The 19,071-nt window shown below is 37.6% G+C and overlaps 1 protein-coding gene and 1 pseudogene across 1 annotated transcript; both read left to right on the top strand.

The window, feature by feature from the left end:
• Positions 1-724: 724 nt before the first annotated feature.
• Positions 725-7,773, top strand: LOC113097500 (1-phosphatidylinositol 4,5-bisphosphate phosphodiesterase delta-3-A-like; annotated as a pseudogene).
• Positions 7,774-8,962: 1,189 nt separating this feature from the next.
• Positions 8,963-18,703, top strand: LOC113097499 (glycylpeptide N-tetradecanoyltransferase 1-like). The gene is made up of 12 exons (XM_026262713.1): positions 8,963-9,112; positions 11,632-11,734; positions 12,048-12,192; positions 12,447-12,565; positions 12,673-12,764; positions 12,898-13,014; positions 13,257-13,427; positions 14,322-14,430; positions 14,521-14,691; positions 14,819-14,986; positions 16,844-16,981; positions 17,274-18,703. The coding sequence occupies exons 1-12, from the start codon at positions 9,003-9,005 to the stop codon at positions 17,292-17,294; spliced, it is 1,464 nt and encodes a 487-aa protein (XP_026118498.1). The 5' UTR covers positions 8,963-9,002; the 3' UTR covers positions 17,295-18,703.
• The last annotated feature ends 368 nt before the right edge of the window (positions 18,704-19,071 follow it).

Here is a 19,071-nt window from a genome sequence, read left to right as displayed (position 1 = left end):
ATATATATATATATATATATATATATATAATATATATATATATATATATATATATATATAAATATATATATATATATATATATATTATATAATATATTATAAAACAAAATAAAAGTAAATAATAATTTTGGCCATAACATTTTTATGGGGATTAAACGGTGCTAGTACAAATCTGACCCAGCAGAAAAAAAAAAAATCTTTTTTGAGCCCTGTACTTTAATTTGAGAAACAAACATCAGCTGTTAGAGTCGCAACAAAAGGAGTTATTTGTCATAGGTGTTGTCTAGCAGTCGACCGATGGTGCTCATGTGGGCAGTGTCAGTTCAGATCTAACTCACATTTCCCTTGCTGTTCTCCTCTACTGTTAATATACTGTCAGTAAAAATGGCACAAAGGCCAACTCAGAACTGGTTTTTAGTTTGTCATTGTGTGATCTAATGATGTTAAATATCCAGCCTATTGAAAACTGGAGCGTAGGTCCAACAGTAAACTGAAAAAACCACACCCGTCCATTTCCAAGAACTAGTGTGAGTGCATAGCTCAGTATTGTGTCAATGGCTATTGTGTCAAATACCTGACTAACCTTGGTTATTCCTTTCTGCTCTTACTAGAACTGAGAGTAATACATTAGTGATACAATAATAGGATAAAAAAGTCTGTATTAAACATTTTCTTATCCAGCTCTACTGAAGGTTGTGTTTAACCATGTTAACGTTTGACCCTCAGCCCGGAAGAATCTGTTCATGACCCAGAACGGTTTCACCATGTACATGCTCTCGAAAGAGAATGATGTGTTTAACCCGGATCACGCTCATGTGCATCAGGACATGAGCCAACCGCTGGCGCACTACTACATCTCTTCTTCTCATAATACATACCTCACCAAAGACCAGGTGACCAGCGCCAGCAGCACCGAGCCTTATATCAGGTACAACACCCACCCAACTGCATATTATAATCTGCCTCCAGCACCACAGTTTAAAGTAAATCTCTCTTGCTCTTTATGGGCAGGGTTTACTAAACAGGGTAAATTAGCATTAGAACACAATTCCATAAAAGTGCTGATGGGAGAGAAAGATTCTTCATGTGATTTACTGACAATCACAAATTAAAGACAACAGATGCATCACGTTTTTTATAATGACCAGTGCAATCTACCAAGAGCAGCCCAAATTAACCCTTCTTTAAAACATGCTTTTTCGGGCATTACATAATGGCGCAAATACCAGTCATTTGATGAGCGCAACTGTTAGTAAATTGTGTTGCGTGATTGATTTAAATACTATCCTCCCATGAATTTTGTGTCTGAAAGGGAAACTCCTACAAATGCATATTCAATAAGGTCTGGCGCAATATAACTGTCCACCCCTTTTCAGTGCTAACTCTTTACAGCGCGTCTTTAGTAAATCCTGATAGTACTATTTTAACGCTAAACTCTGGCTGTATGACTGCATTTATTTTATCAAACACACAGTAAAAACAGTAATATTAAGAAATGTTATTACAATTTAAAATGTTTTCTATTTTATATATTTTTAAAGAGTCATTTATCCAGTCTTAAGTGTCACATGATCTTTCAGAAATCATTCGAATATGCTGATTTGCATCTCAAGAAACATTTCTTATTACTAACAATGTTTAAAACAGTTGTGCTGCTTAATGTTTTTGTAAGAGCAGTTGCTTTTTGGGGGATTCTTTGATAAATATGTGTCCCCAAACCTATGAATAGTAAAAAAAAATAAAAGCATGACTTATGAAAAAGTATTTAAGCTATGAAAAAATGACCTATCATTATTTTGCAACGTAAAGAAAATATTTTCAGGGAAACCTAATAATTATTCATGTGGTAACATCCAAAATAACTTGAAGTAGAAAATCTGAATTGCTTAATCGTTGCTTAAATAAACTTGACTAGGATAAACCAACAATTTAATTTAATTATATTTATATTTTTATTTATTATATTTTATTTTAGATATTTTTTGTAAACCAACAATTAAAGTAATCATTTATAGGGTTAGATTAAATAGAAAAAAAAACATCTTTATCAACTGCAGAATTCTGTGGAATTGGAAAAAAAATTGTACAATAGAGCTGTGAGCCGTTAATATGTTTAAGTGCACACACTATGGACCAGCAATAAGGTAATCCAATTCTGCCGAAATCTGTAAAGCCCATTTTCCATCCAGGCTTTTACCTCATGAAATATTTGATCACCAGTGGCAGCTGTACAAAACATAATCTCTGTGTTATGAGATACAACACACAAGGCTAATTCACACACTGGGGTGATACTGGGGTGATATTTATTGTTCATACTGTGTTTGTGGGTAAACTCATGGGTTCTGTGTTTGTTTCAGAGCTCTGCATCAGGGCTGTCGCTGTGTTGAGCTGGACTGCTGGGACGGTGATAAAGGAGAGCCCATGATCTACCACGGACACACACTCACCTCCAAAGTGCTCTTTAAAGAAGTCATTGAGACCATCGCTCAGTACGCCTTCAAGGTGCAGACACATGAATCTTAACAGCCTATGATGGAAGTCTTTTGGTTTGCATTTTTGTTAGTTGACCCTTAAATCACTGGTTCTCTGTAATAACCATGTCTCTCTCTCCAAAGACATCTCCGTATCCTCTGATCTTGTCCCTGGAGAATCACTGCTCAGTGGAGCAGCAGGCGGTCATGGCGCAGCACCTTCGCTCTATTCTGGAAAGAAGCTCCTGAGAAAGCCGCTCAATGACCTGCCCCTCAAAGACCTGCCCTCACCTGAGGTCACTCACGCTTCCAGTTTTGCCCTTCCTTGACTTAACAATTTATACAATTTCCAGATGTTACTGTAAGAGATTTTCAGGTGTAGCTGAATTAAAAATGTAGTTTATTTTCAGTACGCCAAATTAAACATTCTATGTATTGTGAACTCTGCAGCAAACTACTGTTTCAAGCATTTAGTAGTTTAAGCATTTGTGTACTTTCACATGTGAAAAATTCAGCATTGCCACCACAGGAATAAATTACATTTTAAAATATATTAAAACAGAAAACGGTTATAATATATTTTAAAATGTAATTTATTCCTGTGGTGGCAATGCTGAATTTTTAATAATTCATTCTATTATGCTGATTTGGTCCTTAATATTGAAAAAAAAAAATTGAACGTTGAAAACGGTTGGGTTGCTTAATATTTTTGTGGTAACCATGATTTTTTTTTTTCTTTTTTTTTTTTCTATGATGACTAGAAAGTTCAAAAGAGAAGCATTTATCTGAAATAGATTTTTTTTTGCAACAGTGTAAAGGTCTTTACTGTCACCATTGATCTGAATAAAAATATTATTTTAGTAATATTACTGAACCCAGACTTTAGAATGTGTGTAATCACTTTTTCCAAACGTACTTCCATAAATTCTCTGGAAATCAAACCCAAGATCTTGGTGTTGCTAACCCTTCCTTTCTCGCTTCTGGAAACATCCTGTTTACTTCCAGAGGATTATCAGTAAAAACATCTACAGTACTACTCGTGTAGCGCTAGGAATGAATTTAAGTCAACACTCATGTACTGTAAGTGCACATTTTTATAAGCATACTGGACTCCATTTACTAAACATATTTATGATGACTTTCTTTCCATCTTTTACTCTCGACAGTTTCTATCTGTTCCAGCCTCTGAAATAAATGATTGTTTACTGTAGCAGTGTTTAAAGCTAACATTTTCTAAATCAGTGAACATTTCTAATACTGCCATGTTCCTGGTTCACTGCAGGAGCTGATGGGACGGATCCTGCTGAAGGGGAAGAAGTTAGGAGTTCTGCTGGGGAAGACTGAAAGCTGGACTAGCTTCTCGTATAGCTCAGATGAAGAGTCTACTGCAAAAAAAGATCCTGGGAGGGTGAGTTCAGATATGAATAGCTTTATAAGCCAAGGAACTGATTTGTAAATTATCTGAAGATTGTATGGTTTGATAATTGTCTGCATATGAGTGTGATTATAGCTCAGGTAAATGCATTCGCTAACAGCACAGTATATACTATATGGTATTTGTGTGTTTATAATACATCCGATGCCTCAATGTTCACTGAAATCTTCTTGTATGCCAACATATACTTTGACACGTATGCAGTCTGTGAGCACTAAACTGAGTCCAGAGCTGTCAGATCTGGTGGTGTACTGTCAGAGTGTGCCCTTCAGTGGTTTCGAGACGGCCTGCCAGAGACCTCCTAGCATGATGTCCTCTTTCTCTGAGAATGAGGCGCTCAAACTCATCAAAGACTCAGGTGAGATGAGCAGACAAAGCTTACGCCACATTTTTCACTTAAGAATTAATATACCAATCAACAAAACCAATGCAAATGTGACAAGTGCTATATTGACTGATGGATGGATGGATGGATTGACGGATGATGGATGGATGGATTGACGGATGATGGATGGAAGGATGGGACTATAAATGTGGCACATGATTTCCCAGCAATGCACTACTCTAGGAACATATTCACATATTACTGTGAACTGTATTGTTTGCTGCTTTTATCTGGACCGGCTTGTTGCCTTAGGCTGCTGCCAGCTGGTTTATAATAAATAAGCTGCTTATCCGATAACTTCCAAAACAAAGACACTGCTCTTCCAGCCAACACTGACAGCCAGCGGCATGACAAATTTACATACATCTCACGTCAATTTTCTATAATTAGGTTGTCACCACATTTCAGCATAAAAAAAAGCTCAGCATAAAAAAAAAGTCAAAGATCAGTCACGCTGTCCTTCAGTGAAACATTAGGTACACTGAAACTATAGGAGGAAACTATCAGATTGTATAATGTATTTAGTAAATCAAAACAATATTTACACTTTTAAAGGTCGGGGTCCGTAAATTTTGTTTATGTTTTTGAAAGAAGTCTCTTAATGCTTAATGCGAAGTCTCGTAATGACTTCATTGACTGAATTTTTGGATTAAAAAATACAGTAAAAACAGCACTATTGTAAAATTGTTTTCTGTTTGAATCAATTTTAAAATCAAATTTATTCTTGTGATGCAAATTTTCAGCATCATTGCCCCAGTCTTCAGTGTCACATGATCCTCTGAAATCATTCTGATAGATTTGCTGCTCATTATCATATGTTTCTTATTGCCGTCAATGTTTTGTTTGTGTGTGTGAACCTTAACACAATTTTTAAGGATTCTTTGATGAATAGAAAGTTCAAAAGAACAGCATATATTTGAAATATAAATCTTTTGTAACAATATAATGTCTTCAATTTCTCAATTATGATCAATTGAATGTATCTTCGCTGACTAAATGTTTTACATTTGTTAAAAAACAATCATCCTACTTTTGAACAGTATTGTATCTGCCACAAAGTCAATGAGAATTTCAATTAGATAACAGCATTTCAACTTAATATTAAATAATATATAAATAACAAGTGATTTATCAGTACTAACAAATAGTATAATGTAGTATTTTGTCATGCTGATCTGCTATATTGCAGAAAAAAAATGTATGTGCATATTTTTGTCCTGTAGGGAAGCTGTTTGTTCGTCACAACAGTCGGCAGCTGAGCAGGGTTTACCCATCAGGCCAGAGGTTACAGTCCTCCAACTACGACCCCCAGGACATGTGGAACGGAGGCTGCCAGATGGGTGAGCGACTGAACTCATTCCTGCATGTCTGCAGGTACATCAGCCAAAGCCTGAACGCGTCATTCTCTCTGTTCTCCAGTGGCTCTGAACTTCCAGACCCCAGGAGAGCAGATGGACCTGAACCAGGGCCGCTTTCTGCCCAACGGCCGCTGCGGATATGTGCTCAAGCCTGACTTCCTGCGTCACCCAAAATCTAACTTTGACCCTGAGAACACGGGTGGAGGACCAGGACATATACCCACACAGCTTATCATACGGGTTAGCAGAAGCTCCTCTTCTCTTTTAGTCTTTTAGTCATGATGGTCTGACAGTAAATATTGCTCCAGAATCCCATGTGCTTTTTTGTGATAAATCTCTCTTACTGTACTTGTGGGCTGTTTTGTTTCTCCCGCAGGTGATCTCGGCCCAGCAACTTCCTAAAATCAACACAGACAATCCCAACTCCATTGTGGACCCACAGGTCTGGGTGGAGATCCATGGAGTTTCCATCGATAAGGCTCGTGCAAAAACCCAGCGCATCGACAACAATGGTCAGATATTTAGTTATCCAGAGTTATGTAATGCTGTATGAGCGTTTAATCAATATCTGTACATTAAAATTGTGATGTTTTAATGGTTAGTATATTAATGAAAGTGTATAATTAGTTTTATTTTGTGTGCGATAAACAAATATTCTAGCAGTGAAATGAGAGGTGTTCCTGTCAGGATTGAATATAGTGTGTGTGTGTGTGCGTGTGTGTGTGTGTTTGTCTCCCCCTGCAGGTTTCAACCCTCGTTGGGACTGTACTGTGAACTTTCAGCTGCAGGTGCCTGAACTGGCCTTGGTGCGTTTTGTGGTGGAAGATCACGACTACAAATCCAAGAATGATTTTCATTGGCCAGTTCACCATCCCTTTCACCAGCCTACGAACGGGTGTGTGTGTGTGTATGTCAGATCACACAGTATGAGGTTTTAATAAAACATATATTATATTAAACATGAATTGTGTTGGAAGTACTGAATGAATTTTTAATTTTACAACTCCATCTGGTAAAAATGTTTTGGTCAGTAAGATATTTATGTTAAGAAATGAATACTTTTTGATCGATTTGATGCATCCTTGTTGAATAAATCAGTGACAGTGAATACATTTAGAATGTTAACAAGACTGCTATTTCAAATAAATGCGGCTCTTTCTGTTCATTAAAGAACCACAGTGTTTTCAGCATTTATAATAGTATGAAATGTTTCATGAGAAGCATATCAGAATTTCTGAAGGATCATGTGACACTGAAGACTGGAATAAGATACTGAAAAATTTGGAATAAATTACATTTAAAATATATAAGAGCAGAAAACAATAATTTTAAATTGTTATAGTATTTCACAATATCACTGTGGTACTGTAAATAATATAAATTAATGTTTTTAAATAAACTATTACAGAAAGTGCTTGAACACCATGCTTGAAAAATCTACTGCAACAGAATTATTTATCAAGCACATAAAGAATAGTCTCAAAAATCTTTGTGTTCAGAACAGCTCCAGTAGTTTTTGGAAAGTTGTTATACAAATACAATGTTGTGTACAACAAGAATTGCGTGGAGTGGGATTTTGCACAATTCTGAAAAAAAATAGTTTCCAGTTTACTGAGAGATAAATGAGGTGAAAATCTGCTTCTCAGTCTGTGGCTTAGAGCACGTAACACTTTTTAAAAAAATGCCTAAATCTGAAGTTCAAAAGGACACAAATTGCAATTTAATTCATCCAGATTTTCATAAAACACAGACAAAACACTTGCTTTAACTAGATGTTTCACATGGATTTATTCCAGTGTTTGTGTTGTGCTCCAGGTTATCGTCATGTTCACCTGCTAAAAGCTGACGGCTCCAGTCTGTCTCCTGCCACCCTCTTCATCCATGTCAAGGTGCTACGGCGAGGGGTTCCTATTAAAACCGTTTCTGAGCGGAAAGGCAAGGCCTGAGGCTTCTGTGGTGATTCCTGGAAATGTTTATTTCTGGAAGTACCTTACTGAAGGAGAAGCCCCTGAGCCGGGCTCTCGAGGTGCTGGGACTCTTCAGAATCAGAGCACATGAAAACGCTTGTGACATTGGACACACAAGCACAAGTCAGTGTAGACGTGATTCAAAGTGCATTTGGCTTTTTTATTGTTCATTTGTGGTGTTTGTCAGCAGAGCAGAACGTCTAACCGTGTCATAGAAGTGTTACCGTGAAAGCTAAATATGTTATGAAGTCAGTATTGTTTATAGAGTCGGTTTCCATTGAGACAGATTTCTATTTAGTCTGTTAGCCTTAAAATCTTAAAAAAGGTAACAACAACTTAATTGAACTTAAACTAGTCTTTACATGCTGGACAAGAATTATATGTACATTTAGATAGAAATTAGTTGTCTTTTAATGTTTGTTTTTTTATAGTTTGTTTTTAGTTTATGGTTTTAATTTGCTGAATACTGGAAGCATAGCAAGTGTATGGGTGGTTTAGTAAGAGTAATGACTATTTTTATGCAAGTATGTTTTAACTAATTGAAACCAAATACGGTTCAGCAGTATATTAGTAATAAGTAATCAGTAATTAAGTAATCGGAGTAGTAAGATGCTTATGGTACAGATGTTCAAATCTGGTTAGATGACTCAACTTCATCAGTGCTGCTTTAATGAAGATGATAATAGCATTTGCCACTATATACTCCGTTTCATCCAAGTTTGTTGAATCATGAAAACTTGAGGTTATTGATAACTCATAAGGACTGTGTTTTGTACTAGGCTATGATCATTAATTTAGTAAAGACATATTTCAAATAGTAATTAATTAAATTAATATTAATTAGTATTCATTTTTTACATTATCAACCGCAGAAATCAATGGCAAATCTCCATTTATTTTAAGCAGTGATACTGATTAGGTTTTATTGGGTTTTTGTCTTGTCTAGCCTATTTTTGAAAACATGGAAATATTGTGCTGTTGTGATTATTATTTGTGGAAAGATGTTGTTCCTTTGAAAGCATGCCTACATTTTATAAACTTAATCTAATTGCACTCAAATATTGTGTGTTTTATTGACTTCTGAATGCAACTTTATCATAGATTAACTACATTTTATACATTTTTCCCATTTCAGTTTAGTTTTTTGGGTGACTGACATTCTGTCCAGGGGGGCTACATATAAAAAAAAAATGCCTTTATATTACCTCTTGTGCATTATGTTTATTCATGTGCACTGTCCCAAATAAATAATTAAATAAAGCTCACAACAACTGTCCGGCATAAAATGGAAGAACTACAGAGACCATCGGGCTTTGCGGCAATCCGCCAATAGTTTCGCGGGGTGTGAGAGAGCAGGGCGAGATCCTCACTTCCTGGTTAAAGATGGCGGATGAGAATGAGACAGCACCGCAGCCGCAGAAAGAAACTGAGGTAGAAGTGGATCACGGACACTGCAGCAATTGTGAAAATGAAGAGCACCACTCTGATGACGGGTGAGCGTGCACGAATTTTATTTTTGGCTCGTAGACATGCATTACTCCTCCTCAATAATCCGATAAAACAGGGCCCTTGTTCAGCTAGGCTGTGGCACGCTAACAGCACATCAGCCCGCCCCTGGTCCAACGCTATTGGGGCTCTGCCTTGATTGGCAGACGGATCTCTAAAACGATTGGTTCAGACGCCGTCAATCAAACTAAAGAACTGTTCCACATGGCCAGTTGTACATGATCCTTGGCATTTGTGCGACAGGTTTAACAGTCACCCTTACTATGAATATTGGTTTGGTAGAAAACGAATAAGTTAATACGTTTATTAAATCGCTAATATTCCATGTCGTGTTGAACAACTCATAAACTGACCAGTATTATTAATATATAACCGCGTTCATGACAACTAGGTTGTTAGTAATAAGGTGTTTCCTGTGGTTTACCAAATTTGACGTAATCTAGTTATCTTGAGTGCTGTTACTAGCAAATGGAGTATGTTTAAAAGGTAAATCACTCTGCTCTCGGTTTGCACTTAATGCTGCCTGTGTTTCACTTTCATTACCAAAGAGCCCCTCTGTTTCAACAGTTTCCTTAAATGCTGTCCCTGGTTTACTGAAAGAGACTCATTAAGCAGCTTCTTGTCCAGCTACATGTCACTCAAGGTCATATAACTTACAGGTACTGTCCAGAATAAATTATGCAACAGAGAGTGAAATATTAGGTTAATTATCAGTCTGTAGTAATGGCAGCATGCCGAAGATCACGTTAACATTAATATACACCTCATATCCTGTCAAGATTTAACATGTCATAATTGTCGTTTTTCTGGCGCTAGAATAATAGCCTACTAATTATACGTCAGTTAATATTTTAGAGTTATTTATTTGTATCTAACAGTCATGATGCATGTTTGGTAGATTTAAAGTTTATATATATCGTGAGGTAAATTACAGCGCAGCAGAAAGCAATACAGAAGACGCCACAAGCAAACACATTTATTTATTTATTTATTTATTTAAACTGGTCAGTTATAAAAAAAAAATGGACCATCTTGATCCCTTAACATGTCTTGTTTACTAGTGTAAACAAAACATCAAAAATACACTACTAAATGTCTAATTAATTACACTTTATCTATGTGCATCTGTAGATTTCAGTCTGTTTTCCCTAAATAAAAGGTTTTTACATTGCTGCAAAGAAGACAATAATACAAAACTGGTTCACTCTTCACATGGGTGCAAAACCCTTTTGGATTCATAGCCTCTTTAAGATAGTATTCTGACTGAATACGGCTAAAGCTTGTACCATCGATGCATGGCAATGTTTTTCCTCAAAAATCTTGAAATGTATTTATTAAGGAATAAAATAAAAGTTTTGTTTGTTTGTTTTTATTGTCAAATTATTGATGTGTCTGTTGTGTCCCGTTTCCTGTTTTGTTTGTTTGAATTGTTGTTTTGTGTAATTAATTTCCACCTATATTTCAACTAATGCTTTCATTGTTCCTCCCTACTAATAAAGGGTTATGTACAATTAAATTTTGTATGACTCTATTACTGTTGATATTAATGTGATATCAGCATGCTATCCTTGCAAGAAGAAGAAGTAAAAAACATTAAACCACCCTAACAGGGTTTCCTGTTTTCAGCTGGTTTTTATCTGCCCAAAAGACCTCCAGAACCAGCCAACGGACGACCCAGACCAGACAAGGATCGTAGTTTAGTCTCAGTCCAATTAAACATGCATCATTTTAATTGTACTATAGAATTGTCCTTGTTTTAAGAGGACAATCCTCTATTGCAACTTATATTTATTGAAGGAGTATAGAGAGAAAGAAGAGAAGCCGTGGTGCCTTCAGCCCATCCAACAGGGATAGAAGGCTGTCAAAGCAATAGTCTGTCACATGACAGGGGTACTTGTTCATCCGCCTGTCTTTGTCATACAGCCCACCTCCCCTCGCACACACAAAACAAGCTTTTTCTGCAGGTCATGTGACAGACCATCTGTCCCCCATTAACATGTAGCTCCGCTCTGTCACCTCTTCCTTCGTGGACATTAATAGGATTAGCTGCGCGTCTCTCTGCATGTCGTCCCGTTTCAGTTTGACCACTGGAGTGGGGCTCTTGTGTCTGTGTAGTTCAAGCATGAGTTGAATTGCATGCTGGGATGGAGGGACGTTAGTGTTGTATGTTTCCATATGTTAGGTTTAATGTGTTTTTATTATTATTATTATTATTGTTGTTGTTATATATTATTATCTGCTACATTTTCATTCACAATGACTTTACTGGTGTGTAGCCTATATATGTGTCTATACAAATATAATTGTGCCAAGTTAAATATGTTAAAGAGGTAGTTCTTCTATCAAAATATCATCTTTTAATTTAGTTTTTGAAATAATGTGTAAAAGTTGACAGGAGGTCCATTTTGGGGTGAACTGTTCTTATAACTCCTATAAGAAATGATGGGCCATTTAGCTTTGTTTTGTGAAAATTCCTGTTTATATGTTGAGTTCGTGTGACCCGCAGGGAGAAGGGCGACACAGGTGCCAAGAAGAAGAAAAAGAAACCGAAGAAAAAGAACAAAGACAAGTCCGGAGTAAAAGATGCAGCACCGGATCCGCTGGCCAAAGTGAGTGTGTTTGTATGGCTCTGTGTGTTTGACACACTACTGTTTACTTCTAGATTACCTTTGCCTTCTTGTATTTCAGTTTATAGCAGTATCACCCTGAAATGTAATATTGGTGCATGACCTCTTAAGTGTAGGTCTTCTTTACAAGGGCCGTCCCAAATTCATGGCCCACTTGTGTACAGTTAAAATATTTTAATTTATATCTATATTTTAGTGCTGGATTTCTTTAAAGTATTGAATACTATGTGATAATACGGCACTATTTTTATTTATATTTTTAACCCATTTTCACTTGTCTTTGTTTCTTCCTCAGGTAAACTCCCTCCCTGCGGATAAGTTACAGGAGATCCAGAAGGCCATCGAGCTGTTTTCGGTGGGACAGGGTCCCGCTAAAACCATGGAGGAGGCCACGCGTCGCAGTTATCAGTTCTGGGACACTCAGCCTGTTCCTAAACTTGGTATTGATCATTTGTTCCATTACACTTGCAGCATTTTTTTCAACTTCAATATTTAAAGTAATCTGCTTTATTTAGAACTATTCCTTGATCTGACATCTCTTATTTCTTTTTTTAGTAATGACCGCAAATTTTCAGCTGTACAGAATCTGTTTTCTTGAGACTCATGATTTTTGGCAGAGTGTAGAATGATGATTCTGTGTAAAAGTGAAGTTTGTGGTGACAGAAGTCTGATTGTGTCGTTTGTTTGTTTGTAGGAGAGACTGTGACCTCACATGGCTTCATTGAGCCAGATAAAGACAGCATACGAGAGGAACCCTACAGCCTCCCGCAGGGCTTCACCTGGGACACTCTGGACCTGGGAAACCCTGCAGTGGTACGACACACCATCCACTAAATCTCCTCTTTGATATATTATACAAGCAAATATACAGCTTGAAACCACTCCGTCTTAAAGCAGTTTTCTGTTTCCTCTCTCTGAAGCTGAAAGAGCTGTACACTCTCCTGAATGAGAACTATGTGGAGGATGATGACAACATGTTTCGTTTTGATTACTCCCCTGAATTTCTGCTCTGGTGAGAAAAATTGAGTAAAATTGTGTGTGTCTTTTAAAGAGCTATCTGTCTATATCTGCATTTTTTATTTTTGTCTAAGAAGTTAACTGATATATGTCCTCCCCTCTTTAACTGGAGTCTGTTTTTGTCCCAGGGCTCTGCGTCCTCCAGGCTGGTTGCATCAGTGGCATTGTGGAGTGAGAGTGAACTCTAATCAGAAGCTGGTTGGCTTCATCAGCGCCATACCAGCCAACATCCGCATCTATGAAATGTATGCTTTCATTAGTGTATTGACATGTTGGTTTAAATGCACTAAAATCAGAATCTGAGTCCAGAAACACCTTAGCCGTCCCTAGTGGCAGTAGCACTGAACTTTCAAACTTGTCGCAAATCAGTAAAAAGATGAACATTATTATTGATCATTGTCACCGATCACATGCATGCAATGGTGTATCACTTATGTTGGTCATTCAGTTCCATTGTTGACTCATGTCTGCTCTTCGATCCTTCCAGAGAGAAGAAGATGGTGGAGATTAACTTCCTTTGTGTGCATAAGAAACTTCGTGCGAAACGAGTGGCTCCGGTACTCATCAGGGAGATCACCAGACGGGTCAACCTGGAGGGCATCTTTCAGGCTGTGTACACCGCAGGTGTGGTGCTGCCCAAACCAGTGGGCACCTGCAGGTAAGACACACATCTACCCTCTTTTAAAGTATAGGTCTGTGCAGAGTGAAAGGTACCATTAGATGGAACCTTTTCATAGTTCCCAGAACTATTGGCAGATGTTCCCGCATTTTGTCGTGTTCATACTGCAGGAAATAGGAATGTATTTAGTTCTAGGATATCCATTTGGGGGAACTAATTTAGCTCCTTCTTTAGCGTAGGGTCTAAACCAGTTCTATAGGAGCTATCAGTTACGCAAGTATGCGCTGATTGGCCAAACGCATATGAAACACCGGCTACCTGGCATTTTTAAAAAGCCATGTAAATATATTTACTCCACAAAAATGGAAAACAGTGATAACAGCATTATTATTTTCTCAGCATTGATGATAACACTACAAGTTTTCATATAAGATTTAGTCAGATTTTCACACACTCTTTTAATCATGGAAATTGTGCCATTACAATCCATCTCTGCTATGGCCAAACCCAGGACACACAATAAAAACAGCCCAGATCGAGGTGTCCTCCATTCACCGATTGCTGATGTTTTTAAATGCCGAGAATTAAGATTTTGCTGTCTGCTGCTTCAGATTTGTGTTTGCAGTCAGGAAAATAGCCCTAGGGAGAAACTGGTTCTCTAGGAAACGACCCTGCTGGCTACTTCCTAGAACTATGCCTCTAACTCCTCCCCCTGACTCAAAATCACCTTGGTGTATAAAGTTGCCTTATTCTGACAAACCCTGAACTTTTGAGAGGTAGCATATACGACAAAGTTCCCATAAAAAAACTGCAAATCTCAATAAAGTGTTACAGAGCTTTATTCTGTAATGACTAATATCTTCTATTAATCCAGCCTGATGTGTAGAGAAGTAACAATTGTCAAATGACTCACATTACTTATTTGTATGATAGATACTGGCACCGGTCCTTGAACCCACGAAAGCTGATTGAGGTGAAGTTCTCTCACCTGAGTCGAAACATGACTATGCAACGCACCATGAAGCTCTACCGTCTGCCAGAGGTGTGTGCCAGCCTGCTTCCCTGGGCAAAATCAATGTAGATTTTATTTTATTTTTTCCTTATGATCTTATTGCATGTTTCTCTCCTATAGGCTCCTAAGACTTCAGGCCTCAGGCCAATGACTGTAAAGGATGTGCCAGCAGTTCACCGCCTGCTGAGGGAATACCTGAGTCAGTTTAACCTGGTTCCTGTCATGAGCCCTGAGGAGGTCCAACACTGGCTGCTTCCTCAGGAGAACATCATTGACACCTTTGTAGTGGAGGTATTGCACTCACTGTAGCCTCCTAGAGATATCAAACATGAAAGTGTTAATGATATAGGAATGGACAATCAGTTTATTTCTGCAAGATGGATTTGGTGTGAACAGCTTGTCCTTTATATCATTGTAGAATTCAGACGGGAAGTTGACTGACTTCCTGAGTTTCTACACGCTGCCATCCACCATCATGAACCATCCTGTGCATCGCAGTCTGAAGGCCGCGTACTCCTTCTATAATGTACACACCACCACCCCCCTGCTGGACCTGATGGGAGACGCTCTCATCCTCGCCAAGTCGGTCAGTCAGTGAAAGCATGTTTGTGTATGAATTGGAGCAGCAACTAATGATTATTCTTATAATCAATTGTGTTCAATGAATCAGATTAAAACACACAAATTTGCATTTATTATTTCCCAAATGAAGTAAAAAAAAAAATCCTGCCCAGTGTTGTCTTCCAAAAAATGTGCCACCAATGAAAGTGAATGTAGCGATGATCTATGAAGGCTGTGATATACATTGTGCAAAAAAAAGTGTTAAAATATAAACATTTTCATTAAACGTCCATAAAAAAAAATGTCTTAATAAATAAAAAAAATAAGTTTGTTTAGGGGTGGGCAATATGACCAAAATCTTAAATCACAGGGTTGGGCATGGTTAGTACCTGAATGCGAGACCTCCTGGGAAATTTAGGTTGCTGCTGGAAGAGGAGTTAGTGAGACCAGCAAAGGGGGTGCTCCGGTATAGTGATGGGGACACTGTACTGTCAAAAAATCACCGTCCTTCGGATGAGACATTAAACCGAGGTCCTGATACTCTGTGGTCATTTAAAATCCCAGGATCCTCTGAAAGGTGTAGGGTTGTAACCCCGGCATCCTAGCCAAATTTGCCCATTGACCTCCTCTCCACCAATAATGGTTACACATGTCTTTTTTTCTCAGCTGTTTGCTTTTATTTAAAGGGATAGTTCACACAAATATCCTCCACATGTCATTCCAAACCCATAAGACCTCCGTTCATCTTTAGAATACAGATTAAGATATTTTGATGAATCCCGTGAGCTATCTGACCCTTCCATAGACTGCAAGTGCCCTTACACGATCAAGGTCCGGAAATGTAGCAAGGAGACCTGTAAAATAATCAATGTGACATCGGGGGTTCAACCATAATTTTACAAAGCTATGAGAATACTTTTTGTAAGCAAAAAAAAAAAGACTATAGTCAACAATTCGGCTTTTCTTTTGCACACAAAGGTTTTCTCGTAGCTTTGTAAAATTAAGTTTGAACTCCTGACGTAACATAGATTATTTTACCGGTCTCCTTGCAGTGTTTCTGAGCATTGATCATGTTAATTACATAGTGGTCTATGGAGGGTCAGAAAGCTCTCAGACTTCATAAAAAAATATCTTCATTTGTTTTCCCAAGATGAAAGATCTAATGGGTTTAGAACGACATGAGGGTGAGAAATTAATGACAGAATTTTCATTTTAGGTGAACTATCCCTTTAAGAACTAAATGACTGAGTTTCCAAGGAAACTGGCAAAGATGGACATTTTGACACAGTACAGAGGTGTTCGTATCTATCCATTCAATCCTATAAAGCAGCAAAAATGTAAGAGCACAGACTTCACGTGTGCATATCTCTCTGACAGCGCTCCGAAACTTCATATAGAATATAGCGAAATTACTTCTCTTTTGCTGCTGATGTTCATTTCAGCAACTTAACATCACTTGTTTTTAAACTGCAATGCTTAAAAATGTGTGCAAACAATTTAGTATTTTTTTTTTTTTCAAAGCAATGTGACATTAGCGTGTAACCACAATAGTCCAAAATTTCTACTGGTCAGCAAACTTGTCCTGGTTAATTGTGTGCACCGGTATATCGCCCACCCTTAAGTTCGTTGTTGATTTTCTTAATCCATTTTCAATAATTATCCTTAATTTGAGTTTACTTATTGATATTTTTGGTGTACATTTGTTGCTAGAAGTGAGCTACAGTTTTTTTGTCATTTGGAAAAGTTATTTATAAATGAATTAATGTTGTTCTAGCAGTGAAACACCATAGGCAATCAGTTTGAACTGTGTAACTGGCAGGATCTGGAGCATTAAACATTGGGCAGATTTATTAAAGCTTTTCTTGTATCATTGCCCCTTCAGAAAGGATTTGATGTCTTTAATGCACTGGACCTAATGGAGAACAAGACATTTTTGGAGAAGCTCAAGTTTGGCATTGGAGATGGAAACCTGCAGTATTACCTCTACAATTGGAAATGTCCCAGCATGGGGTCAGAAAAGGTACAGGTTCTCAGATGTCATAGACATGACTGAAGAATAAAATCAGTCCTTTTTTTAGTCAGAGTCGAGTTAAGTTCATTGGCTTGTACACTAATTTAGCATTGAGATTGCTAAACTAATTCACTAGATGGACATAGTGCTTCACCGTCTGGCTAGGGGGTTTGTGTTGTTTTCCATTGATTATTTTTTACATACATTTATTTCTTTATTTTAATGCAATGTTTAGAAATCCTAGAAGTTTAATATACAGCTTACTGAGCTGCCATAATTATTATTATTTTCCCTTTTTTAGGTGGGTTTGGTTCTACAGTGACCCATTCCACCATCCTTAATCTGTGTCTCACATGACAGCGAGGCGGATTTATGACATCATGCACTGACCACCTGACAGATGCTACCAATGGACTTCCTGCTTCAGGAAGGAGATTTCACCGGCCATTTTTAAGTTTGAACTTTGACCTTTTGGACCTGCACTACTGCTGCCAGACTGAGAGAGGATTTGTTTTCTTCTCTTTTCTCTCTTATTTCTCTCTTTCCCTCCCTCACTCTTCTTCTTATTCTCTCTCTGCGCATAGACCTAAAGCCATTGTAATTACCATCATCAGAGATGAGGAACCTTAATCTGTTATGGTTGTTAACAACAATGCACACACATGCTCATAGGTAACACCAGACAAGCTCACGATGATCCCTGATGCATAAGTGTTGCGTTATTTGCATCGGAAGATTCAGCTCATTCAGTATAACATGATTTTACTCTACTTATCCAATGGGAGGTGTTTTTTTTTTGTTGCAAAAACAATGAATGAAAATGTTAAATTCCTCAGTGTTTTAGAAGAGAACAGACAACAATCAAAGATACTTGAAAATTCCAAGAGAAAAAAAAAACAGCCAATGAAATAATAAAAATCCCAAGTGGACATGACAAGGGCTTCTGTCAATGATTTTGCTGTGGGCATTCTCGCTTTCACACATCTTAAACTGTTTGCTGCCATCTCTCTACTTTCTTTTGACAAACGTTGACCAACTGACGGGTGCGGTACATGGCGAACAAGATGGGGTTTTTTTCGTCTTGGTTTTGCTTTGTCAATGCTTTTAATCTGTCCTCTAATCAGTTTTTTGCTTATTTGTCTCTAACTGCCTGTGATCCCCTTTCACTGTATTGCCAACAGAGAAGCACCGTCTGTTTTCCAGAAACAAGGAAACAACGAGAAATACCATATAAGATCCACAAGTTGACAATGGTTGGAACTTTAATGTATAACTTGCAGATTAAGGAGGGGGGTCGTTATAAATTAGCAATAATGATGGTGTTTTTTGAGGAAACCGTTTTGATTGGGGTGGGTGGGGGAGTTAAGAAAGAAATGTGGTGATTTGTGTGGTGGACGATAGATTTTGCCTGCTCATAAAGTTGTACAGCTCTGTAAGGATTGGAGAAGATCCTGATTGTATTGTAACTCTTATTTATCACATGACTTCATCTGTCCAACAAATGGAAGCAGATTGACTTACCAAATCAGTAGAGTTTTATGAGTGACTGGCAGTATCTATTTAAAGTTGTGGTTTTCTTTAACATCGTATGGGCAATTTGAGGAAACGGGTTTTGGAAAGTACAATGGAAGCAACTGAAAACGGGTCTTTAGGTTTTTATGATGGAGTGAAAGATGTCAACCTGTATTAACTTTTTTTTTGTGCTAAATAAAAACTAGCAGCTGCTGTGAATGGTTGGGTTATGGTTTGTCATTTCTTAGTCTGGTCTCTAATTGTTTCCTTCTTGGTGTAGAAAAGTTTAAGTTTAGCCACCACCAAGAGCAGGCGAACCACAATGTTTTGTTCTTTTAATGCCAATGACTGCAGCAGCGTGAAACATTTGTCTTGTAGATGTGTTTATTATAGTCCCTAGAATTAGACTAGTAGAAACTTCTGCAACATACACTAAAGTTTAAAGTGTATAATTGCTTTTAATGTTTTGAAAAAAGTCTCTCTCTCTTTGCAGGTAAAGCTTATGTATGTAGCTTGTAGAGTTTGTAGAGTATGTAGAGTTTTGCGCAATTTCCTACAGATTCCGACTTGGAGCAGGAAATGCTGAT

Source organism: Carassius auratus, unplaced genomic scaffold (genome assembly GCF_003368295.1).
Source record: "Carassius auratus strain Wakin unplaced genomic scaffold, ASM336829v1 scaf_tig00216321, whole genome shotgun sequence".
Classification (NCBI taxonomy): domain Eukaryota; kingdom Metazoa; phylum Chordata; class Actinopteri; order Cypriniformes; family Cyprinidae; genus Carassius; species Carassius auratus.
The sequence above is the reverse complement of the archived record's forward strand: the minus strand, read 5'-3'. Positions and strand labels throughout refer to the sequence as shown.